At 37.5% G+C, this 27599-nt stretch overlaps 1 protein-coding gene across 2 annotated transcripts in view; it reads left to right on the top strand.

Moving 5' to 3' along the window:
• The window catches only part of grid1 (glutamate receptor, ionotropic, delta 1), a 482837-nt gene that overhangs the window by 368719 nt on the left and 86519 nt on the right, over positions 1-27599 (top strand). For both annotated transcript variants that reach the window (NM_001103000.1, XM_031904765.1), the window contains 1 exon segment: positions 17403-17456. In NM_001103000.1, coding sequence (NP_001096470.1) covers positions 17403-17456 — 54 coding nt within the window.

Here is a 27599-nt window from a genome sequence, read left to right as displayed (position 1 = left end):
TTGCATCCAATAAGGATTATTTATATCTTAGTTGGGATCAATTACAAGGTGCTGTTTTATTTCTACATAAAAAAAGGAAATCAGTTTTAAAATTCTGAATTAGTTGCTTATAATGGAGTCTATGGGAGACGGGCTTTCCGTAATTCGGAGCTTTCTGGATAACGGGTTTCCGGATAAGGGGTCCGATACCTGTATTGGAATTAACATCGTCAAATTTTTAAAAAAAAGTAGGTTATAGTAGTGGGACAGTAGATAACCTTGTATGTCAGCATTTCTATTTACTAAGAATAATTTTTAGCTTGATTTATTATGACATTTGCATTAATTACAGAGCTATATTCTTCCGACCCTCTAAATTAACTTCAACATTGTTGCCTATATATGGAAGAATATCAAAGTGTAAACTTTGTTCTGACCTTTTTTATATTTAGTGGTGTTACATTTTAACCTGAAAAGTATGCATCAAGTGTGGTTTCTTTTAGGATTGCTGGGGCTGAAAGGCTTAAGCAATCATAAGTCTGCCCCTTAGACATTTTTTTGCACATAATAAACATATAACATTTCATCAATTGAACATTTCAGCATACATGTATTAAAATGCAATACATATAAACCAGAATTTTTTCCTGAAACAACCACTAAAGACCAAAGATTTTAACCAGTTATCCATCTACTCTAAACAAAGAAGTGTGGCCTCAGATGGAACAGATAAAACTGGGCTTTGTTCTACACCTTTATCATTTCAAATTAAGTCCATTTGGCATTTACTTTTAGGTTTGGTGAGGTTTGGTGCCGCTCACATGCTGTAGTTGATTACAACAAGTTGATTAACAAGTGTTGGGTTGGGGTTTGTGCCCAGCCCATTAGACATAAGACAAATGATGGCAGAAAGTGTATAAACAAAACAACATGCTATATAAGCAGGGATATCATTTCAAAAATCACTTTATTTTTTTCCTGACACCTTAATAGTAGCAATGAGTAGTGATGAGCGAATCTGTTCCGTTTCACTTCGCCGAAAAATTCGCGAATCTTTAAAAAGATCTGCGAAACGGCGAAAAATTCGCGAAACATCGAAAATGTCGTGCGACAAAAAAAATTTGTCGCCCGGGGCTATTATTTTGTCGCGCGGCTATTGTTTCGTCGCCCGCAGCTATTATTTTGTCGCACGGCTATTGTTTCGTCGCCCGCGGCTATTATTTTGTCGCGCGGCTATTGTTTCGTCGCCCGCGGCTATTATTTTGTCGCGCGGCTATTGTTTCGTTGCACGCGGCTATTATTTCGTCGCGCTGCTATTGTTTCGTCGCCCGCGGCTATTACTTTGTCGCGCGGCTATTGTTTGTCGCCCGCGGCTATTATTTCGTCGCGCGGCTATTGTTTCGTCGCACGCGGCTATTATTTTGTCGCGCAGCTATTATTTCGTCGCGCGGCTATTCTTTTGACGCGCGCCTATTCTTTTGACGCCCGCGACAATTCTTTTTTGACGCTGGCGACAATTTTTGGACGTGTGGCGAATTTTTCCGCGGCAAATTTTTTCATCCGTTTCGCGAAACAATCCGCCAATGGCGAAACGCGGAAATTCGCCGTGAATCCATGCCTGGCAAAACATTTCGCCCATCACTAGCAATGAGCGAATCTGTCCCGTTTCGCTTCGTCGAAAATTCGTGAAACGGTGAAAATTTTTGAAACGCATGCCTATTTTGTCACATCCGTGCCCATTTTTACAGAACCATGCCTATTTTGAGGGCGTCTGTGACTTTGTTTGATGCACTTTTCGCACTAAATTTTTTGCTGAAGTTTCACGAAACAATTAGCTAATGGCAATATGCGGAAATTTGATGCAAAACCATTCCTGGTGAAAAAATTCGCTCATCACTACTTAACAGTCGTTCGGAACTGCAGTTCCAGGCAATTCTTATTGTTATACCTGCCAGTACTGTGTATTTTGATCTTTATCTATCATTACATGATATTTTTCTTCCTGCAACTGAATTCCTAGTAATATTGGGAAGGGGTAAAAAAAGAGACACACTTTTACCATGTCCTATGGAAATAAGTGAATTGCTGAAACAATTGAGGTGCATCATTCATCACCCACCATGTATGGAAGGTCTTACATTCAGTATCTAGTGATCCATAAATTACGGGTAATTAATCGCCATTTATATATCAAAACCAATGAAACATGAAGAGTTTAACTGTTAATCTGTTATGCAAATGGACCCTATTGTCCTGATGAAACTTGAAATCCTGTCCCCAAGACTACAAAGTAGCTTTCTTATAATCAGTATATTCTGAACAAACCCTTTATTTAAAATTATATTTGGTGTCACTAGTCCTTTAAATTCCTCAGTGCAGCAATTCTGTAACAAATAAATTTACTTTCAATTCTTTTCCATAATCCATGGAACTGTCACTCTTCTAAAGATTTAGATTATATTTCTCAATTAGAATGGAATGTTTGTGTAGTTTTCAAAGAGTATCCCCTGCAATATATATGAGATAAATCTTGTATTACATTGGAAAGAACTGAAAAGCTGATGTTAGCTTAAGAATTTCCATTAATATCCTTGAGCTAATGCCTCTGCCTTAATCCAACCCTTTCTTGCTCACTTTTTACAGAGCAGCATTCAGATTAAATAAAAATCCAGGGAGATTAGAGCAAATCCCATCAGATCTTTCCTGAATATTTCATGAGTTAGGGCATGAAATCTAAACCAGTTTACTAAATCTTCCAACTTAAAAACATTTATTTCAGCATTGTTTACATTCACTTTGTCTTTTAATTCAACAGTACTATAACTTTATGTAATTTGCCCAATGTTGAGAATTCTTCATGGAAAAAAAGCAAAAAAAACACAAAGAGGTTGATTTATGTTTTCAGCTCGGGCAATCTTAAAGGAAAACCTGCACGAGTTAAAGGGGTTGTTCAACTATTATGGTGAAGACACATAGAGCTACTTGTCACGGCTACTTAAATAGACAATGCTGATCATTTACTGATAATTGTCTCTATGTGTGTTTTAGCAGAGGCAATTCAAGTATTGTCTATAGCAGGGTATTTTCTGGAGATTAATAGCTGAGAAAAAGTAGCCACAACTAGTAGCTCTGTGTGTCTTCACTCTTAGAATGATGTTGAGAATGCTATTCTGATACAATTTGCAATCGGTCTTAATGTTTTATTATTATTTTTTTTTTTTTTAATATTTTGTTTTTGTTCAGCAGCTCTCCAGTTTGCAATTTCAGCAGCTATCTGGTTGCTATGGTCCAATGAATAGTATGAATAGAGGAGGGCCTAAATAAAAGATAAGTTACAAAGTTCAGGGTCAGTGACCCCCATTTGAGAGCTGGAAAAAGTCAGAAGAAGGCGGCACATAATTTAAAAAAAGTAATTTAAAATAAGTTAAAAAGTTGCTAAGAATAGGTCATTCAATAGCATACTAGAGCATACTGAAGGTGAACCACCCCTTTAAAGATCTCACATGGGGTTTCAGGGAAAAGAAACTTGTTGGTTTAGATATTTGGCCCATTTGTGGAAAAACTAATGAGGGTTTTTCCCCCTGAAACCATGTGTAAGTTTCTTAACTTAAGCGGAGCTTACATATGGTTTCAGGGGGAAAAAAACCTTTTTGATTGCTCAAGCATAAATCTGCCTCTAAGCTTAAAGGTGAAGTCCACCGAAAGGAAAGAAAATATTAAAACACTTTCCAATATATATTAATTGTACTTTTTTCATTGAAAAAAGTCAATTGAAATTAAAATTGAAAATGGTTTGTTATTGCCAGCTCAGTATGCTAATTACCTTAAGGGGCATCCAGTATTTCTCTCTTCTGCACTCTTTCTTCTGCCAAGTTTGGGGCTCATTTGTAAACACTGGGCAAATTTACAGCTGGGCAGTTCCCCATAGCAACTGATCACTGGTTAGATATTTCCATCCAGCTGCAGGTTAAGCACTGAAAGCAATCATCTGATTGGTTCCCATGAGTAACTGCCCAGGAGCAAATGTGCCCAGTGTTTTTAAATGACACCAATGTCACCAATCTTTGTATTAAAATGAGTATTTGTTCCTGCTTCAAAAACTGCTTAGAGCTCCTTTTACTGTTGTTATATAGCATATCCAGCCCATCTACATGCAACCAGTAGATCCTGACATTAAGATAGACTGTAGTGATGAGTGAATTTTTCACCAGGCATTGATTCACAGCAAATTTCTGCAATTCGTCATTAGGGAATTGTTTGGCAAAACCTCGCGAAAATTTGGAGCGGAAAAATTAATCTCGCATCAAAAAAAGTCTTGGTTGCGTCAAATTGGGAAAAATAGTTGCACGCAAAGAAATAAAGACGTGTCGACGGAAAACTTGCGGAATATTTATCATGCTATGTAAAAAGTGGAGTAAAGCATTAGCGGTGATGTTGCCCAGGGCAACCAATCAGCAATTAGATTTCAACAGTTAGAAAACCAAACCAAAGCATCTGATTGGCTGCTATTAGCAACATCACCAGTGATGTTTCACTCCACTTTTTACATGTATGATAAATATATCCCTTATAGTGTGGAGAGATGGAAATCAGGAAGGCCGGTTAGTAGCAAGTTGCAATAGTCTAGGCAGGATGCAAGAAGAGTATGGATAAATGTCTTAGCTGTTGCTTGTGAAAAAAAGAGACAGGTTTTAGCAATATTTCATAGAAAGAAGCTACAGATTCTGATTTGGTGTAAATATGATCAGAGAAGGAGAGAAAAGAGGAGTTGAAGACTTCCCCAGACATGCTAAGTTCTCAGGGTTAATGAACATGCCATCAGTAGAAATATTGCAGGGTCTATTATCCAGGTATTCTGAATATGAGTTTATTCTGCTATGTCAAGTGCCATGCCTTAAACTAGTAAAACTATTTAAATGTTGCAAAAGCAGCATGGGGATTTATGATAGGTAATGCAGAGGGGTTACAATTTGCTGTTTAGTTTTTTTGTTTTTTTTCTATTTTTGCTGATGACACTAAATTGTGCAAAACTATAAGTTCCATGCAGGATGCTGCCGCTTTGCAGAGCGATTTGACAAAATTGGAAAACTGGGCAGCAAACTGGAAAATGAGGTTCAATGTTGACAAGTGCAAAGTTATGCACTTTGGTAGGAATAATATAAACGCAAACTATCTACTGAATGGTAGTGTGTTGGGGGTATCCTTAATGGAGAAGGATCTAGGGGTTTTTGTAGATCACAAGTTGTCTAATTCCAGGCAGTGTCATTCTGTGGCTACTACAGCAAATAAAGTGCTGTCTTGTATAAAAAAGGGCATTGACTCAAGGGATGAGAACATATTTTTGCCGCTTTATAGGTCCCTGGTAAGGCCTCACCTTGAGTATGCAGTGCAGTTTTGGGCTCCAGTCCTTAAGAAGGATATTAATTAGCTGGAGAGAGTGCAGAGACTCGCAACTAAACTGGTAAAGGGGATGGAAGATTTAAGCTATGAGGTTAGACTGTCGAGGTTGGGGTTGTTTTCTCTGGAAAAGAGGCGCTTGCGAGGGGACATGATTACTCTGTACAAGTACATTAGAGGGGATTATAGGCAGTTGGGGGATGTTCTTTTTTCCCATAAAAACAATCAGCGCACCAGAGGTCACCCCTATAGATTAGAGGAACAGAGCTTCCATTTGAAGCAGCGTAGGTGGTTTTTCACGGTGAGGGCAGTGAGGCTGTGGAATGCCCTTCCTAGTGATGTGGTAATGGCAGACTCTGTTAATGCCTTTAAGAGGGGCCTGGATGAGTTTTTGAACAAGCAGAATATCCAAGGCTATTGTGATACTAATATCTACAGTTAGTATTACTGGTTGTATATATATAGTTTATGTATGTGAGTGTATAGATTGGTTAGTATAGGTTGTGTGCTGGGTTTACTCAGATGGGTTGAACTTGATGGACAATGGTCTTTTTTCAACCCTATGTAACTATGTAACTATGTAACTATGTAAGGTAAAATTTGTATTGTTTTTCCAACAACAAAAGCAAAAATAAAATAGGAAAGAAAAGTAAATAAAAAACAAATAAACACATTAATGTTGCTATACATTAGGTTACAATGAAACAGTGGTTGTGCGTTCTGGTTTAAGGATTAAGGGGCAGATTATTTGTCTAAAGGGTGAGCTAGTAGGTTGGCAATGGGCTCCATTGGCGTTACTGAGCCTCAGGATCCGTGTTGCACCAAACACCCCATACTTTCTCGAATTTGTCCGCTGCTCCTCTTGTTTCGTATGTGAGCTTGATGAGCGGGAGGGCGTTGTCTATTAGTTGTCTCCAAAAGTTCACTGTGGGTAGGTTGTTGCCCATCCAATGCATAATCACTGTCTTTTTAGCATAAAACATCAGAGTGCGAAATCTAATTCTAGCTGCATTAGTGAAGAGGATATCATCAATGACCCCTAGTAAACAGACCACTGGGTTCACTATTTGGGGGGTGCCTATTTCCTGGGCCATGGTGCCTATTACCTCCCTCCAAAATCTGTTTATGGGGGGGGGCACGACCAGATCATATGTATGAAGTTGGCCCCGGAGGTGTTGCAACGGGGGCAGAGATCATCCTGCCTTTTACCCATTCTCAATAGCTTCAGGGGGGTTATGTAAATTTGATGGAGGGATTTATATTGGATGAGCCTATCCTTTATTGAGATTAGATATTCATAGGCTGTATCTGTGGCTTCCTCCCATTGGTCCTCCTGTAAGTCAGGAATTGCTTGCACCCAAAGTTGGTGGGCGTGGGCAAATGGTGCTGGCCGACTTTCCATTATGTTTTTGTATAAGTTGGATAGGAGCTTTTTGAGTGAGGGGGAGTATAAAGTATCCTCAAGAGAGGTGGTTTGCTGTTTAGTTTTTAATTCCTGTAGGAGAGTGAATTAGGCTGATATTAAGAAAAGTTAAGCCAAGGTTTAGAATAGAACCAAAGTTACTTTAAAATATCCTTCAAGCCTTTAGATGCTTTAATTTGATCAGTGAGAAACTAGGCATTTTTCTATAGCTGTGCTTTCTTTTTTGTGGTTGTAAGACTAACAGTTAGTTGCTTCTGCGAGAAATTTGTGAAAAGGCGGAAAATGCCCAAAACGAATGTGATATGCAACTGTTCTGACGCGCATAACTTTTGTTGACATTACTACGCCCATTTTGACATGCCTGAGCCCAGTTTGATATGACCACACCCTTTTTATGCGACTACAACATTTTTTGTTAATGTGTGACAAATTTTTTTGAGGAAAATGTTCTCTGATGTTTTTCAAAACAATTCGCCAATGGCGAAATGTGGAAATTGGCTGCGAAACGATGCCTGCCGAAAAAAATTTGCTCATCACCAGTAACAGTGTCATGAGTTGGGTATTAGGATTAGATGAAAACATACAGATCACTTTTGCACAAGGATTGTGAATCCAAAAATTTTATTCGGATGCATACCAGAGAAGATTATTTTAGTGATTATTGGTGAAAACACAAAAGAGGAAAACAGCAGATGAGTATAAAGAAGAACCAGGCAACAACAGATTAAAGTCAGTTAAAATGAGAATGAATAAATTTGGACACACATTTCTACATTTTTCTAAGGAATTGCATGATGACAAATTCATGGTATTCAAAGATCTGTATTGCAACTTACAGAAAGAAGGAATCTCAGTTTAAAAATAAATAAATAATTGAGACATTTGCAAAATAGTAATTTAGTCAAATTTAGTCAAGTGGCATTTGATTTTTCTCTTCTAGATAACATTTACAGTGAATTAATGTCAGGTAATTTCTTTATGTCAAAATGAAAAGCAATTTAATAAAACTAGTTCATGAGTATCCATTAATATTTTTTTTATTTGCAACTTAGAGCAAACATTTAAAAAATATATTTTAGTTTGTATACATTCATTCAATTACATGTTTGGGTCCTTGGTCACATCTTAAACATCATACAGTAATTGCTCAATTGAAGTTTGTTTAATGTGCATTAAATTGCCAGAGGCTTGCATGTGCAATGCACTGATACCCAACTGACAATTAACATTTAATAGCCCTGCTGATACTTTATTGGCTTACCTGACCTATGAATTAAAGATTAATTGTGAAGCAACAAAGCATCCAGAAGCCTTTACCACAATATTAATATATCATGTGTGGGTATGCAGAATTCCCTACACCATACCTTAAGCTCACCCATCATCTTTCTCTGGGTTTCTGTCCTCTCGTGTACCCCATATATTGGGAAACCATACCAATGAATAGTGCAGATCTCTGGAAAAAGGTTACATAAAACAGACCATAGGTAAAACATTGTTTCATATAAACAGAGTCTTTTAATATAAATATACTCTTTTAGTATTATATACAGTACTACTATCCTACATGGCTAGTGTGAGGCACTGTGCTTGCAAACCAACTGTTCACATACATGCTAGGCTACATCAGCCAAAAATGGACAGGGCTCTCTTTTTCTCTTATCCTCTGACATTTTTCAGTAGTTTCCTGCTCAAGCTTAGTCTTCTATCAGTGTATGTATGTATATAAAAATATATACATACATACACTGACAATAGACTAAGGGGCACATTTACAAAAGCACGAACGCTCGAGCGTTCATGCGAACGCTCCGAGCGTATTTTCGCCGATTGTTTCGGGCGTCTGCACGACTTTTTCGTACGGCGCACGACTTATTCGGACGTTTGCACGAAAAAATCGGAAAGGTTTTACCGCTGTTTACAATTGTTCGGTACGAAAATTTCGGGACTTTCAGATCGCCAATACGATATTATTGTGACTAATACGATTTTTCCGTAAGCATTTTCGTGATATATGCAATCTTCCAAAATTTTCGTTTCCAATACGATTTTTTCCCATTCGTGATTCGGATTCGAGGATTAGAAAATGTGCCCCCAAGTATACATATATATATATACACCACTCACTATAGTCTTTTGTCCCATACAGCACAACGTTTCGGTGTACTCAGACCCCTTTCTCAAGCCGACAAACACAATGTAATTTTCTATTTTGTAAGATGCCACATTCTTAATTACATATTAAATTATATATATATAAAAGAACAAAGAGGAGCCCCAGAAAGAATTAATGAATATAAAAAGGCTTCCCTTTCCTTTCTCCATTTTAAATTCTTTGTTATCACATGCTCTTTGTCCAATAGATTGAATTGATTAGTTTCTATTGTTCAAAGTTTAATTTTATTTGGTGCCATTTGGAATGAATGGGATATAAAGCCTGATAGTGCTATCCTCATTTGTGTTTTGTGAAACAGAATGATGTTACTTTGAATGCTCAGCAAACTGAGCATTTTTTTTTTTTTTTTTTTAAATCATCATCCTTGATTTCTTTGTAATCCACCTTAAGTCTCTCTAGGGCATGCTCATGCAATGAAGCTGTTTCAAAACCATAGTTTTGGTTGTTTCTATGACCTTAAGGTGAGATTGTTTCAGGAAATTAACTTGAACTTGACTTCCTCAGAGTTTCTAGTTATCTAGCAAGATTGTTTTCTCCTGAGAATAAAATACTCTAGTTTATTAAGTTTCTTTTTTTATAAAAATGCTACATTTTGACAAAACAACTTAGAGAAATATAGAAATGAAATGTGCAGAAAAACACTGCAGAGGAAGAGGATTTCTGAACGGTATGTCAGAAGGGGTTGTTTTATCAGAACATCTTACTGACTGGGGCACATACACAAACCTTCAACTTAAAAATATGAGATGTTAATGAATAGAACATTAAATATAAAAAAAGCTTTATTTTTACATGTGATGTGTGACCAAAGATTTTTTGAAATGGCCACTGTGATTTAATTTAGGTTACATTATCCTTAAATCTGATGCTTAAATCTGATGATAAGGATATTAACATTTTACTCTTGAAAACTCATTATATCATTGAGACCTCTTTCCAATACTGGCATAGAAACAATCTCTTATATGAAATAGGATTTCACTGCTACATGGTACTTCTGATCAAGCTGTCCAGAAACAATGTAGGGTATGTTGCTGCAAGATGCTAGAGATAGAAATTCTAATTATAGTGTGTACTTTTACCCATTATTTTCATTTTTGAAAAACGTGAAAATTTTTTGTTTCATGTTTCCGTGTCATGCCCAATATATAGTACCTATTTAACCTTTAAACAGATTCCTATATTGTTTTAGTATTTTATTTTAAAAATCAAAATTAGTGATGAGCCATATTAATGGTGGTAGCGCAGCAAAAACCTGCCATACTCTGCCTTTCATGCCCTACCTGTGTGTGCCATACTCTGCCTGGCCTATGCTGCCTGTGTGCCATACTCTGCCTGCCCTATGCTGCCTGTGTGCTATACTCTGCCTTCCCAACCCTGCCTATGTGTGCCATACTCTGCTTGCCCTACCCTGCCTGTGTGTACTATACTCCATCTGCCCTACCCTGCCTGTGTGTGCCATACTCTGCCTGTCCTATGCTGCCTGTGTGTATGGCAGGGCCAGAACTAGGGGTAGGCAGCTGCCTAGGGCACAACGATTGGGGGGCGCCAGACAGGAACCTCTCCTGCCTACCCCTAGTTCCTTTGTCATTGCCCCCGCCGCTTGTGATTACACGGTGGGGGCAATGAATTATCACGTCACACTTCCCCCCCCCCCCGAATGCCTATGCGTGCCAAAAAGCAAGGGGGAGGGGGAAGGTGCAGGGGCGAGGTGGACGACCGGGTTGCCTAGGGCGCCCAGTCGGCTTGGCCCGCCCCTGGTGTATGGCACACACAGGCAGCATAGGGCAGGCAGAGTATGGCATACACAGGCAGCATACAGTGACACAATGCTGGCACTGCTCCTACAGTTTGCACAATAACTATACAGTATATTAAAAAAAAACTTTTTAATTGCAGTACCAGCATATGTTCGTTTTTTAGTGTGCAGGGTTTATTTGTGGTTTTCTACTGCTGTCTGAGGTGTGAACAGGTAAACAATGTGGGTGATTACAGTCTGAGTCTAAGGTGTGAACAATGCAGAGGGTGAACAATGTAGCTGCTCGGATGAGTAGTGAAACATCTTCAATGATTACTTAACAAGTCCAGTTGCTTTAAATTTATTTATACTAGATAGAAATTAAAAGGTGTGAACAGTACAGGGGATTACATTTTTAAACAATACAGGGGGTTTTACAGCCTGAATCTGAGGTGTGAACCATGCAGGGGGCCAGTACTAATACCATTTAAACCTTACACAAAGGTAAGCTATCAAAACAGCCAGACAGGTGGTGGGCCGCACAGAGGGGGGTCGCGGCCCACCAGTTGGACAGCACTGCACTAGAGCATGGAAGTACTAACACTGTATCTACTTGTGTTCAATGTTTATTTATGTCATATAGTACTGCATATCCAATTGAACATGAAAGTCCCTTTTTTATTATGATACTCCCACATGTCATTCAATGTCAAGCTTCATAACCTGTAAACCGTAACCTTCTATGACTTAATGCTTTAGTTATTAGCAATGACCCTTAATCACAGCCAGCACCAAAGGGATTTTATATTTGCCAAATCTAATTTCATCTGTAAAGCAGATATTATGGCAAAGGGCCTTCCCCATATTTCCTCATTATAAAGAAAAAACACTGAATACATGATAACAGTTATCTTTGATGTGTGATGAAAAGAAATACTGTATTATATGAAGACTGATGATCACACAACATCTCCCCATCTGCCTATAATAACTAATTTCTCCTTAAGGAGCTGACAATTTCAGTATGTTTTAGTCATCTGTCCCTTTGAAAAGGCAAAATCATAAATCTCAAGCCACGAAACATCCCCATATACTGCATGGCTGAACAAAGTCAATCCAAGCTGTAACTGGAAGTCGATATTTTTCACAAATGCACATAAAGAGGTTTGATTAACTCTTTTTTCCAGTGAATAGCGAATCTGTCCTATTTCCCCCCAAAAATTGCAAAACTGCTGAAAAATACACAAAAAGGCAAAAAAATGCAGCTGCCACATGACTTCTTTTGATGCAAAACGTTTTTTTTGATGCACAGGACTTTATTGACGTGACCAAGATTTTTGATGCAACCGCAACTTTTTTTCATGTGACCGCTAATTTTTGCAGCAGAAACACAAAAATTGCTGATGGTGAAACCATGACTGGTGAAAAAATTTGCCTTTCTCTACTTTTTTCTTAATATACTTTTGAATACAAAGTGTTAGAGTAGTAAGAGCATTAAACATACTTTTCCACACATTTTGCATGAAACAGTATTTTTTCAGCAAAAGCCCTGCACTAAGCAATCCAATAGTTGTGATATACAGAACTACAGAAGTACACTGGAGGGTTGATTCTTGGTTATGACTTTCCGGGAATAATGCTCATTTGAGGAGATGTATGGAGCCTCTTTAGCCTGTGTAACATGCTATTAGCATATGCTGTAGGGCAATCAGTGCATTGGTTGCTAGATGGCAGGGGTCTGTAATAGAACACATGTGTACTCTTACTCATGTTCACTATCCTGTCTTAAAACTGTTTGGCAAGTTTAGTTATTCTATACACATATACACAATGTGTATACAGAAACTTATCTTGCTGTTTATGACATTAATACTCTGTTGAAGTTAATTGGAAGAAAAATTGGAATTGAATTAGAAGAAAATCTAAAGAAAAAGAGAATCATTTCCATACGTTTTACGTGATAAACCATGAGATAACTTTTTCTCACTGAATTAAATCCAACTCAATCTGCCGAATAGTTGAGAGAGGAAACTGTGAATGAATTTGGGGAAAGCTGTATCAGTTTACCATGGATTTGAAACAGAACTGTAATTAAATTTATAAGTATATGATGTTATTTTAAGCCTTATCTGATCCAAAACTATAAACAGTACGGCACTAACTACATTACACCTCATTTTTATTGGAATGATCTTAAATTACTTAATAAAATACTGGCGAAAAAACCAATATAGAAGACGGTAGAGAGATGAAGAAACCTACATTTCAGTAACTAGGGAAGACAGCTTCTACTTACTTGCAGAGAGGGATTATTCCTACCAACAATTATTTTCCATACTGGATTTAGTATTTACCAAGTGCTAGTGCTTCATACAAAATACCATCCATTAACATTTCCCCTGAGCACTGAATGAATGAATAATTGTATTTAAATAATATATATTCAAAATGGGTTTATTGATAAATGTACTTATTTCACTCATGTAAGTCCATTCTTTGCTCTATTCTTTCTCATAATCATAGAGAAAATTGATTTTTTGGAAAATTCATCAGATATTGGGCCCTTGGCATGACAACAGTGATCTGAAACACTTTAATAATCAGATATGGGTCATGATAGGTATGAAAATATCACAAAAATGTTTCAGAAAAAATTGGAATAGTCACGATAATATCGTATCGGTGATCCGAAAGTCACAAAATATTCATATTGAATGATCGTAAACGGCGGGAAAACCTTTCTGACTTTTCTGACCTTTCTGATCCTTCTGTGCATGATTTTGGAAGCCTCCCATAGGGCTCAATGGCACTCTGCAGCTCCAACCTGGCCCAAGCAAAGTCTCCCATAGGGCTCAATGGCACTCTGCAGCTCCAACCCGGCCCAAGGAAAGTCTCCCATAGGGCTCAATGGCACTCTGCAGCTCCAACCCGGCCCAAGGAAAGTCTCCCATAGGGCTCAATGGCATTCTGCAGCTCCAACCTGGCCCAAGGAAAGTCTCCCATAGGGCTCAATGGCACTCTGCAGCTCCAACCCGGCCCAAGGAAAGTCTCCCATAGGGCTCAATGGCACTCTGCAGCTCCAACCCGGCCCAAGGAAAGTCTCCCATAGGGCTCAATGGCACTCTGCAGCTCCAACCCAGCCCAAGGAAAGTCTCCCATAGGGCTCAATGGCACTCTGCAGCTCCAACCCGGCCCAAGGAAAGTCTCCCATAGGGCTCAATGGCACTCTGCAGCTCCAACCTGGCCCAAGGAAAGTCTCCCATAGGACTCAATGGCACTCTGCAGCTCCAACCTGGCCCAAGGAAAGTCACGATACCGAAGCTTGAATGAATCCGAAAAAACTTTCGTACTCGGCGTGACAATACGATTTTGTTGCACAAATTTTGTTGCGAAGTATGAAAAAGTCGTACAAAGGTACGAAAATGTTGCAGAAAATACGCACAGTACGACCAAATGCAAATTTTTGTATTTCGTACCTGTCGTACATTAATAAATGTGCCCCATAGTAGAAATTTTCTACTGAGGCACTTGTATTAAAGGGATACCCTTAATGTACTATAACCCTTTATTGGCATACTCCTGTAGAATAGGATCACACTCACGTATATGTAACTTATTATGTAATTTACTGGCATGTACCTGTTGGCAATCCAGCAGCCATGATCTCTTTGCTTGTGGAAGATACTGGAAAACTAGGATTAACAGCACAGTGCTTCCACCTAGTGGGCACTGAGGAATGCAACAAAACACTGATATTTGCAGCAATAATTAACGTTACATAGCAATAAAGTAATGCAGCAGGCATCTAATACAAAAAACACTCCTCCACTGAAAAACACATGGGGGTCTGTCTGACTCACTAGTAGATATGACAGTCCTTTCATTATGACAGTGCCACAATCAACAACGGATGGGATTATTAAATGCATAGTTCAGTTCAAGGCTATATGTCCCTTCCCAGAGAGCTTGTTAGCCTGGTAGCACTGTACCTCTTCTCAGATATAGGGGCTGCTCCCACATAGAAGGCACACACACAACACCTGTCCTCGCCAGCACAGACACTCTCCCGATCCCCTCCTGGACATCTTACAGCTTAATGGAGAACGGGTTGGATTCTCTGCACAGCTGAAGCTTTAGGCATTTCCTTCTGGCTAAGCTTCACACAGATTGAGGCAGAATTCCTGGACAGTATCTCTTACTCTGACTGGATGCTGCAGCAGGGACACCTCTATAATCCCTGCTGCCCACACTGTAGATTTGGCTCCAAACCCAGGCTCTTTTTGGGTCCTCCTTCAATTCCAAATGTTCTCTGGGGCTTCCAGCCCAGGGTCGGACTGGGCCGCCGGGACACTGGGAAAAATCTCTGTGGGCCCCGGCAGCCCAGACCTGACCCTTGCCAGTACTCCCCCTGCCCGACTGTTCCTCCCCTGATGCGTTAAATTTATGCACGCTCGGGGAGAACATCGTGTGGGGGACCCTGTGGGGGGTTAGGGGACACGGCCGGCGAGGGCACCTGCTAGGGCCCCTGGGGTGGGAGCCCCGGTGGGCCCTGCACCCCCTGTCCGACCCTATCCCAGCCATTTGGATCACTTCCTTGTCTGTAACTGGGCTGGATGATGTTACAGGCAGAACAAGGGAAAGGGTTCTCTGATCCCCTAAAGTACATATATTTGGCCTCTATGCTAATGAACAATCTACAAATATAATACAGTCTGGCTCTAGACTTTTTTCTCTGATTAAAACATTTGGACAGGTAATGTAAGTCCATCAGGGAAAAGAGACGCAGTCAAAATGTCTCTATTTTCTTGTTTCACGGTCCAGTACTAATCAATGGCATTGATCTGCAGCATTTTTTTTTTTACAGAATTCTCTGTGTCTGCTTGTGATGCAATTGCATAGGCTGCATACACCAAAACATTAACAGAACTGCAAGTGCGCTTCATCACAAATTAGGCACATTTGCATCAATATTTACAAAGTCTGTCTGGTATCATTTTTAGGCACAGTTGCATCAATATTTACTAAGTTTGTCTGGTGTTGTTTTTGGTGTGTGACATGTGAGAGGGGGGTATTCCAACTATTTTGTACCTAAAGTTTTATATTGTTTGCTGTTTTACAAAGTGAATAAAACAATAATAGGCACACATATATATATATATATATCGAGCCAAGGGTGGCACACCGCTTCAATCCTGGTCCCGGGTGCACGGTAAAAAAGTTTGAATATTGAAAAAAAGACCAGCAACACCGGATCTATTGCAAACAATTAATTATATATTGAAAAATACATGAACAACAATATATATATATATATATATAGTGAATGTTACACAGTCATTATCTATATGTACAACTAAAGATAAAGTGCTTTAATATAAACAATGAAAGGACAACCAATACATTATTCACTTGATATTCCACCTATCAGATGACAGAACAAGTAAATCATAATAAATGGTTTAAGTAACACTTCATTAAAGACTATGCACCAGTGACACTATAATTATTGCCAGGTCCTCAATTTCCTTGGGAAATCTTGTTTTTTCTAATAGCCTAGAAATGTAGATAAATGTAGCAAATTAAAAATGTCTTTTTGGCTGATTTGGCAGAAAAATAGTTTTAACCAATCTATATTGTCATAATACAGAACTGTACATTTATATAAGAAAGTTCACTTTAGTTTCAGAACCATTCCTAGCAAGTTTAACATTTTTATGTAATATAAATACAGTACATGTAATTCTTCTGGTAGGACTTCTAGCAGCTCATGCATATGTATTATTATTATATCAAGATAAAACATGTCTGAACAGTAGCGCTAATAGTAATCATGCAGCAATAAAAATCAAGCTTCAAAGGAAGGGTGCTTACATGCAGATGCACAAAAAATAAAGCATAGAAGACAATAGAAATTCATACAATGTCTGGTCATATTGTTTTTATTTTGTATTTTTTTTTTATTTGAAATACCAATGGCAATTTTTACAATAATTTTAGCTTTAAAGAACAAGTTAAATACAGGTCCTTATTTATCAGTGGTGGCAAAATGCTAAGCACAAAAAGTTACAATTTTTCCCCCAGAATTCCAGCATAATTGTGCCCACCATTAGTGAATGTTTTCGCCAGGCATGGATTCACTATCAGAGAGAAGAGAATCAAGTGTAGAGAATCAAGTATATACAGGTATTGGGCCTGTTATCCAGAATGCTTTTCTGTTATATGGATCTCCATATTTTACAACTTTTTTGACACACGCTTTTTCGATGCAACCAAGCCTTTTTTTTACACAGCCACAGCTTTTTCCACACTCTGCAAATTTTTGCAGCAGTTTCACAAAACGATTGCCAATGGCAAATTGCAGAGTTTCGCAGCAAATCCATACCTGGCAAAAAACTTTACTTAACACTAGCTGAAATTTCCAATTGGAGAGTTAAACAAGAAGCCAAATCACTAAGAAACACAAATAATAAAGAATGAAGACTAAATGCAAATTGTGTCAGAATATCGCCTTTTTAACCACAAAGAGCAAAAGGAAAAAAAATGCACAATTATATATTTATAAAAAAATATATATGTATTACATAAGGCATATATCTATATTAAAAGAATACAATATAAGATCTAAATAATGTATTTAGATTGTTTGGCTATGACTGATTTGTCTCAATTATTTTTTTCCCTTTCCTTAGGCTGTGGAGACCAATCTTGCTTCCAAAGACAGTCACTGGGTCTATGTGAATGAGGTATGAAGTACAAACAAACAGCAATATGCATATGTGGACAATATTATTAAGGCATAATCTGAATCAGATTGATACTGTAAAGGGCCAATATTGAGCAGTGACATTACAGGGCTTCAAGAAATGTCATAGATGTGTTACAGATAGAGGCATATTTAACAAAAAAATCTAGTTTGTGAATGTTACCTTGATCAATTAAAAACTTGAAAAAACTTGAACGCAGCAACATTGCATTCTACTTATAATTGTCAATGAGTCCAGTCTAGCAAAAAAAACAAAAATAAAATAAATTAAACTGAAATTGGAATTTTAAAAAAAAAAATAAATAAATAATACAATAAAAATTGCTTACATTTTGCCCAGGACAACTACCATTGACTTTTATGTGAACTCACCAGCTTTTAAATGCAGAATTTTTGAACTTGAGGTTTTTGCACTTAATAAATATTGAACATTGAAGCTGTGAAAACTCTAATTGAATTTGTGAGTTTTAGTGCAAACTGCAGTAAAACTTGATTTTGAACATGAATGCATTTCCCCCTTAGCCTATATTATATATTGGTTGGTTACAAAGGATTTGTTTCTTTGACTCTAGGATCCAGAAGGCACATTAGCTGACATATACATTGTTTTACTATAACTGTGTTTGGTTTTTCCATTTAGACCCTTTGCTGTTTATCTTTTGTTCTGTCACCCCAACAACTTTTGCCTTGTTGTTAGTGTCCCTGATAGCATATAAAAAACAAGGTGGGTAGCTACAAAACAACCAAATAAAGCTAAGTGTCCTACCTGCATTATATTAAAATACACTTTTAAAGTGAGCCAGTAGCCATCCATTCCCACCTCCTTTCTTACTGTGTGATATTTAATTACCTTGGCTCTGTATTGCCAAGTTCGATTACTATGCTAATGTGCTCATTCTTAAAATGTTATTCTATATGTAGAATATCATTGTGCATGTACTGGTTAATTATTTTCTCCTGACCACTGAACCTCTAATATATAATTCCAGCTTCCTTTTTAACTTTACTCCACAAAGATTTCTTCCTAATAATTTCAGCAATTTGGTACACCATTTACAAGTTATAAATAATACATTGTGTATAGAAAAGACCTGAGGATATTCAAAGCTATGAAAAGGAAAAACTTGTATTTTATTGTTACTTTGGTGTATACCATCTCAGACTTACAATTACCAAAAGATATGTAATTATAGTATTTCATACATTTCTGTCTTAAAATAAATCTTTATAATATTAGATTGAAAATGATTTGCTGTATGATATTTCACTCTAGTAATTTGCATTTGGTGTACAGTGTACTAATACATCCATCCACCCTCATTTTCTTTCCTTCAGTCTTGACTTTTAAGAGGCCTGTGTTAAAAAACTGTGCCCAATTACCATCTGGTTACCAGACATTGCCTTGAATAAAATCATATTTACTATATCGAACTGTGTATTGATTTAGGGTAAGGAAAATGTTGCGTAAAATTGGCATTAGTCCATCAAAGTTGTTTTTATACCAGAGTTTACAAGGCCCCTATGTTAAAGCAGAATTAGAAAAAGTAAAAAAAAAATTGTTGTACCATCAGTTGATAGTGATATACTACACTATAAAATTAATTTGAACCAGACATTTGCATTAATAAGAAATATACAAGCATAAATCTTTTTTGGACATTTTAATATGGTGTAGATTAATATGGAGTAGATCCATAGTACTAAATACACTTTTTGTATGTTATTCAGTTATAGAAACTATTGATTTTATCATACTAATGTTGTAGTTTGTTTGCAAGTTCTTTAGAACAATTGCCTTCAGTACCTTACCTCCCTTCCTCCAAACACCCAGTCTCTTCTTTGCTCCTTCTGCCCTGTGATTGAAGAGGAAATTGTAAAACTTTTGGATTCCTCTCACCTTACTACCTGCCCACTTGATCCCATTCCTTCCAAACTTCTCAGCAATGCTAATCCCCATTTAATCAAAGCCTTAACTCATCTATTTTATCTCTCCCTCCCGAATAAAACTTTGTACTTTCCACCTCCATTCTGAAAAAAACCCTCTTTTGATCCCTCCAATCTTGGGAATCTTTGACCTATGTTTTTTCTCCCTGTCATTTCTAAACTAATTTTTCTCACAATAACCAACTAGATCCCATACAATTTGGTTTTATACATCAACATAGAAACTGCTCCACGCCGACTAAGGAATGATAAAAAGTCAAAAAACACTTCTATCTACTTCTTGATGTTTCAACTGCTTTTTACACTGAGAATCACCCTCTCCTCCTCCAGTCCCTCCCTTTTCTTGAATCGTTCTTTCAGTGTTTTATACAATGGAACATCATCTTCTCTGTTAGTACTTTGGGTTCCGCAAGGTTCTGTCCTGGGCCTCCTATTATTTTATCTCTATACGTTTCCCTTGGCAAACTAATCATATACCATAGTTAACAATTTCACTATCTCCCCATCTCCCCAAACCTGGTGCCTTGATATTATCCTTAAATCTGCCCTGTCCTTTACTTCACATATCCAGTCACTTATCAAATCGTGTCACTTTTACCTATGAAATATTTACAAAATATGATCAATTATCCCCAAAGATGCTTCCAAAATTATTATCATATCATGCCTGGACTACTGTAACTATCTATTAATTGGCCTTCCTCTGCAGAAATCGCCAGCTCTCCAGTCCATAATGAATACTACTGCCAGGCTCATACACCTAAGCAACTGCCCCTTCTCTGCCATGCCACTCTGCCAAGAGCCCTCTTTACCTCTTGTATTGGTTACTGGTTGCTTTGTATGTTCATTTGTATGTAATTCTATATGTATAAACCCTCTTATTGTACAGTGTTGCAGAATATATTGGCACCAAAACAGGACAGATTTGCTCATCACTACTGGAGGGCCCTAAATTGTTATTTTGACCTGATCTAACAGTTTTGACTCTCTGTTCCGTCCTGACTATACTGATTGCTGACTGCCACAACCTGTTGCCTTAATGTGACTAGATATTTGTTTAACCCCTTGGATACCACATTTTGGACATTCTGAACTCAGCTTCCTCCAAGTGTGATTTATTTTATTATCAAAACTGACACCCACCATAGGGAGTGTCAAGTGGAGAAAGAGCATGGCAAGAGGTTCCAACCTATCCTGGCTCTACGATTTCAAAGACCTCTGCTCTAGAGCTCCACTCTTCAGTCCTATTCCACTACCTCTGAGGAACCTCTTCAAGTCAAAACAGTGATCTGCTGCTTATACTGTGGTGGCAAGGCTCATTTTGCCAATAACTACTTTCTGAAGCAGATAAATGCCAATGCCTAGGTAAGATTGGGGAGTCTTATCTGGGCAACATCAAACATTTTCCTCAAAAGAATTCCCACAGATTTAATTTTGTCATCACTTATTATCCAGGCACCAAGAACAAAAAGGTGGATGTTTTCTCCAGAAACTTTGTTCCAGAGGACCACCACATTGAGGACAGTAATCCAGTTATTCCACAGATTCAGTCTGCTCAACCTTCTGCAACTGTTCTAAACAAGCCAGGCAGGCAGGTGTAAAAAACCCATGGATTTGTTAAATTGTCTTGTGTGGTGGCCATCTATGCAAAAAGACATCAACGACTGTGTTCTTGTTCCGTCTTTGCTTCTTCTATGCCCAGTTTCACTCTTCCATGTGGGTTACTGCAGTTTCTTCCTGTTCCCTCTCATCCATGGACTCACTTTGCACTGGATTCTATTGTTGAATTAGCACCTTCCAAGGGCAACACATTCATATGGTTGGTAATGGAACTGCTGAACAAGACTGTATGTATCTCTTTAATAGGATGATTAGACTGATCTTCTCCCGTTCACTCATAACAATTAGTGATGAGTGAATCTGTCCCGCGATTGGTTTTTTTTGTCACCCACGCTTTACTGATGTGACTGCGCCCAATTTGCCGCGACCACACCCCAAAAAAATTGCACATCACTAATAACAATACTTTGCATACCTCTACTGGTAGATAACCTTTCCAGTATGTTTATGGTCAACAAGCTTTTCCCCAGGATTTCCTCCTTTCTGATGTTCCAGCAGCCAATGATCATGTGGCCCAGCTGTCTGCAATTTGAAGTTCCACTAAATCAAATTTGGAGAAGAGTTTGTTAGAACTAAGCCTATAAGAAGTCTTCTTCACAGTGCTCTGTTGAGGACAACGATTGGCTTTCCACCAAAATATGGATATAAATAGTGATGAGCGAATCTGTCCCGTTTCGCTTTGCCTTAAAATTCGCCAAACGACAAGAAGATTCACGAAAACGCATTTGCTGCACGATTTTTTTTTTGCCGCCCGTGTTTTTTGATGCGACTGCAACCGTGCCCTTTTTGACGTGCGACACTGAAGAGCAGTATTTTTTAACTTTTGCAGTCCTCCTGGTCTTTTTGGCTTAAGGAATTTCAGTTTTCTTTTGTATCCTCAGCATACAGTGAAGGAAGGTTGTTCCTGCTCCTTGGGAAAACCTGTACAGCAACTTCCTACGTGTTTCAGGTCATGTGACCCGTCATCAGGGGATCTGTGTTTTACAAACACACAGATTGCTATAAAAACACATAGAAGCAAAAATTGTATTTGGTCTTTTTTGCCCATACAGGTATAGGACCCATTATCCAGAATGCTCAGGACCAAGGGTATTCTGGATAAGGGGTCTTTCCATAATTTGGATCTCAATACCTTAAGTGTACTAAAAAATCAATAAAACATTAATTAAACCCAATAGAATTGTTTTGCATCCAATAAGGATTTTTTTTACAGTATATCTTAGTTGTGATCAATTACAAGGTACTGTTTTATTTCTACATAGAAAAAGGAAATCAGTTTTAAAATTCTGAATTATTTGATTAAAATGGAGTCTATGGGAGATGGGCTTTCCATAATTCGGAGCTTTTTGGATAACGGGTTTCTGGATAAGGGGTCCAATACTTGATACTTGTATTTGAATTTACAACTGGTTATCTGATAAAAATAAATTAAAAAAAATACATAAATAATCTCTTTTGAGCCATCAATATGTGCAATCTATGTACCAACAAATCATTTTCTATTTTTCACATGCTATATTAACTTTTTCTTGTGTGACAGGAGATGAGTTTTATAAGTATTGTAATGCCTTTAATGTGTATGATCATTTAGCACCATTACATCTTTTTGCAGTGGTTTGTATAAAACAGTTCTTACTTTTACACCTCAGCTACAAGGAGCCTTTTTGGCTGTTTTAATTTAGTTCCTGCCAGAAAAAGTAAGTGCTTCAGTAGAAAAAAAAATGATGGGAGCAGAGGTGTGACAGCAGTACTACAGTTGGAGAAAGAAATTCTGTTAACACCTTATGATCCTTTATAACACCTTGATATAAATTTCTTTCATTTTTTTTGGAGCTTTCATAAATCCACGAGACACTCAAACTTGTGGACCAGTCCAAACGAATCACATTAAGAAGTGTACAGTTAAACTAAATAAAAAAAAAGATAAAAACTGATTTAGTTATTCATACAGCATGTGTATTCCATAAATGCGTTGAATTAAAGAAGATGGGGTAGCAACATTAGCAATTAGTGATGAGCAAAATTTTTTGCCACTACAAAATTTCACATTTAGCCATTGGCTGATTTTTCAGGAAATGGGCACAAAACCACAAAAATCCCTCCAAATGAAGAAAAAGTTGCGTTTGTGTCAAAAAAGTTGTTTTGTTGGCCGTTTTGAAAATATTTTGCCTTTTCACAATTTTTACCGCAGTTTTGCAAGTTCTTCAGGGAAGCGAAGCGGGACAGATTTGCTTGTCACTATTAGCAATGTAATTTATAGCACAACCATGAGACCTCTTTAAATAAAAATCATGTATGGAAAGGTTAAAATCCATAAAAGGTAAAGGATGCACAGCTTTTCTGGGGTGTATAATTTGCCAGGTTATCTATGCAACCATGTGAACTTTAGGTTCATTTAATAAATGTTTATCTGGTAGGACCTTACTATTTTTGTTTGTATGTATGTATGTATATCTTTATTTATTTATAAAGCGCTACTTATGTACGCAGCACTGTACAGTAGAATACATTAATACAAACAGGGGGTTATTAAGATAGATAAATACAAAGTATGCAACTTGTTTTTACTGACCCACAGTGACTGCAGGAAAGTGAACAGGTAATATGTTTTACTGATTTCTTTGAGGCAAGACCTTAGGGACCTTTGAAGAAGAGATGAGGCTTATTTAAAAAAACTGTTGTAAGCTACCCAAATGTACCATGGCATGTCTGGTAAAAAACACAACACCAAATACTGTACAATTTATGCACTGCCCTCAACAGTGATGCTAAAAAAAGATGCTGCTCATCACATGATCAATTAAACCCAGTGGGGTGCACATTGTTGTGGCTTGTATCATATACTACGCATATTACCCACTCCACTATATAGATAGTTTTGCACACATTAAAGGGAAAATGTCTGCATTTAGTAAAAAATACACACTTAGCTACGTCTTGTACAGGTATTGGATCCCTTATCCGGAAACCTGTTATCCAGATTATGGAAATACCATCTCCCATAGACTCCATTATAAGGAACTAATTCTAATTTTTAACAATGATTTCCTTTTTCTCTGTAATAATAAACAGTAGCTTGTACTTGATGCCAACAAAGATATAATGAATCCTTATTGGAGGCAAAACAAGCCTGAGTTTATTAATTATTTAAATGATTTTTAGCAGGCTTAAATAGTGGAGATCCAAATTACAGAAAGATCCCTTATCTGGAAAACCCCAGGTCCCGAGCATTCTGGATAACAGGTCCCATACCTGTACAAAGCACATCAGCTAATACACATACAAATGTGCCCTGCAAATTTGCAAAGACAGCAAAAAGGTGATTTGAAGACAATGGGTATTTTTTTTTTATTTGCAGCAACTCTTTTTTATGCTGTCTTTTTTCACTGTGACTTTTTCCTCACAAAATACATTGGGGTGTATGGGCAGTTTGTCAAAGTCAAAATGCATAATACTGCAGAAAAGCCACCCCTGTGGAAACATCTCGCCCGTTACTAGGCATGACCTCTTCCAAAGAAGCCATTAAGCTCAACAATGATGCTAAACACTGATGAATAAGCTACAGGTTTTCCATTGTTGGAAACATGGACTGCACTATATTATAAACTCAACTCCAGTTTACTTACAGAAACTCTAGAGAAAGAGCACGGAAAATACCCTGCACTTAAAAGAAACATATGTTAAGTATAGGACTCCCCAAAATCTTGCATTCCCTGACAATCCCCAGCTTGCACTTTCTGCGTGATATGCAAAATCGCCGAAGTTGCCTCGCGGGGCATTTTCGGCGATTAGCCAAAATCGCCTGCGCAGCGTGTGCCATCCCACTAGCGACTTACATTTGCGCCGGTGGGATGGTAGTTCGGGGAGATTAGTCGCCCGTGACAAGTGAGATTTGTCATGGGCGACTAATCTCCCCGTGTGCCAGAGCCCTAAGAGCATTCCATGGAACACTCATCCCTTGCCTCTTATCTATGCAATGCTTTCAAATGCAGGCTGCACTGCATACAGAGTAAGGTGCAAATCTTTGTTGCACAGCGCTGAGGACAATGTGTAAAGTGCAGATGTTTTTTGCACTTTGCAGCATGCCCTGTAATTTTTAAAGAATTTCATACTTGTAATTTATTTTGTGCATATGCTGGGGCTAAATGGTTTTTATTTCTTAAATTGTTGGCACTAAACACCTCCAGAAGTTATAATCTATACATTTTTATCAGTTAAGAGAGGGGGGGAAGAAGGAAAGAGAGTTTCCTATGTTGAATACTATAATTTACAAGGTTGTGTACAAGTGATGCTCTTACATTTGTTTTCACTATGTTCAACATCTGCAAAAATGGTGTTTATGTATTCTCTGATGAAACTGTTTGAAAAGGTGTTAGTTTGGGGAGAAATCATCCAAAATAATGTTTTCTTCACACATCCAAACACTGCTAGACTGCACAGACTTTATTCCCTAAAAAATAAAATGGTATTAGGTAATTCTTAGTTTTTCTGTTTTATGCCAAAAACAATAGTTATCTGTTTTCAATGTAAAACACCTTGCAAAAGTATTTCTACTCTTGAAAAATTCTCACATTTTACTTAGTAACAAATCTTACATAAACATTTTTTTATTTTGAAAAAAAAATGATCATATGATATTTTCATAAGTATTTTGTCTTTTGGAGTAAGCTTTGCACACTGTTCATGGGAGATTCCGGACCATTATTTATGACAGTTTTGTGCCAGGATGTTCAGATTTGTCAGATGCACCTCATTTTTAAAATAGTGCCACATAATCTAATTTGGATTAAAATCAGAGCTTACTTGTAGGGATGAGCAAAATATTTTGTCAGGTTTTGTAACAAAAAAATTGCCATAGACTCCAATGGCTGCAAAGAAAAGTCATGCTGTATTGAAAGAGACGCCATAAAAACAATTAACAAATCTTTCAGTGAAGCAAAACAGGACAGGTTTACTACATAATAGCCATTGCTCAAAACCCATTTATAAACACATCTGGAGTTTTCCAAAAGGCATAAGAGTGACAATGAGGCAGTCTTGTGTTCACTGAGACAAAGGGGCCGATTCATTAAAGTCCGAATTACGAGTATGATTTGTAAATATCCGCATTAAAGGGGATTTATAACATAAATTTTTACAATGCACTAAACCATGTAAAATACCCCTGCTGTGACAAATAAAACTTAAAATACATTATCATATATCCACTCTTTTGATTCAGAGGAAGGCAAAAAACCCAGCCTCAAGCCAATGTCAATAATGCCTCAAGAGGGAAAAAAGTCCTTCCTGACCAAAATGGCGATAGGAAACATTCCCTGGATCAAGCATTTGGAAATAACATGAATTAATACAATGCTGACTCACATTTATAGGGTATAAAAATGCAGAAACCACAATATAACGGTGCATACAGGAAAACATGGTGCATACAGGAAAACATCCCCATTCAGTTGTTAATAGATAATAGAGACGAAAACAAACTATTCAAAAAAGGGGAATGGTGGGCGGGAAATTTTTTCCTGCTCAGAATAAAAGTAAGTGAAGTTTTTCTTCCCCTGCATCACATCCCTCCTCTTTCTCCGCCCCCAGCTTTCTCCTGCCTTAACTCTTCCCTTTTCACGTAACCACAGATACATCTACTTCTGCCAATCTCTAAACATAAACCAGTGTAATCTGGCTGCTGGTCATTCGGATCCCTTTTCATGCAGCCCCTATGCTTATAGCTCCAGGGCTTTTCTGGAACAAAACAAGGAAGCTTTCAACAGAATACATTTATGTCTAATATCTGAATTGCACAATAACCTCCATTATGTTTGAACTTTAAAACAAGTAATAGCTTGGTGATGATTTGATATATTTTCCTAAATGGAAATTTTGAAAACCAATGCCAAACATAAAATGTGAGCCTCCTTCACTTGTTCATAGTATCATACAAGTTCTTTCATATCCTAATGAAATAATTTTTTTTCAGTCTAACATTTCACAATATTCCCTTTAATCATGTCCTCCTTTGATTAATTTTGCTAAGGATACATAATATCCACTCATTTGCAAGTCTATTGCCTACTTCTAAATGTTCTTGGCTTTTCTTTAGCACGCGCTCTTTCTATGAATGATTTGTATGAGCCAGCTGTAATCACAATAGGTCAGGTATTACATACTGTGAGAGAAATGTCTTACTTATAAATGGAATAGAAGTGCAAATACAGTATATTTGAACACAAAACTGAAAATCTAGCATTTACTGTATTTGATTTATATATATAAATTAGCAAAATGAGGGGCAGCAAAAACAAATTGATGCACACAGCAAAAAAAAAAGGACACGCGCAACAAATATTTTTGATGCACGTCTTTTTTTTGTCACAAAGCAAATTTTGCACCCATTTCACAAAAACATTTGCCATTGACGAAACACGGAACTTCTTCTCGAATTCATGCCTGGTGAAAAATTTCACTCATTGTTAAATATTACATTTATTTTGATATATGTTGAACCACATCATCTCAAAATACATTTTTGGTAAAAGTAAGATTTTATTGTTTTTTTAAAGCAAAA

This window comes from Xenopus tropicalis, chromosome 7 (assembly GCF_000004195.4).
Source record: "Xenopus tropicalis strain Nigerian chromosome 7, UCB_Xtro_10.0, whole genome shotgun sequence".
NCBI lineage: Eukaryota > Metazoa > Chordata > Amphibia > Anura > Pipidae > Xenopus > Xenopus tropicalis.
The sequence above is the reverse complement of the archived record's forward strand: the minus strand, read 5'-3'. Positions and strand labels throughout refer to the sequence as shown.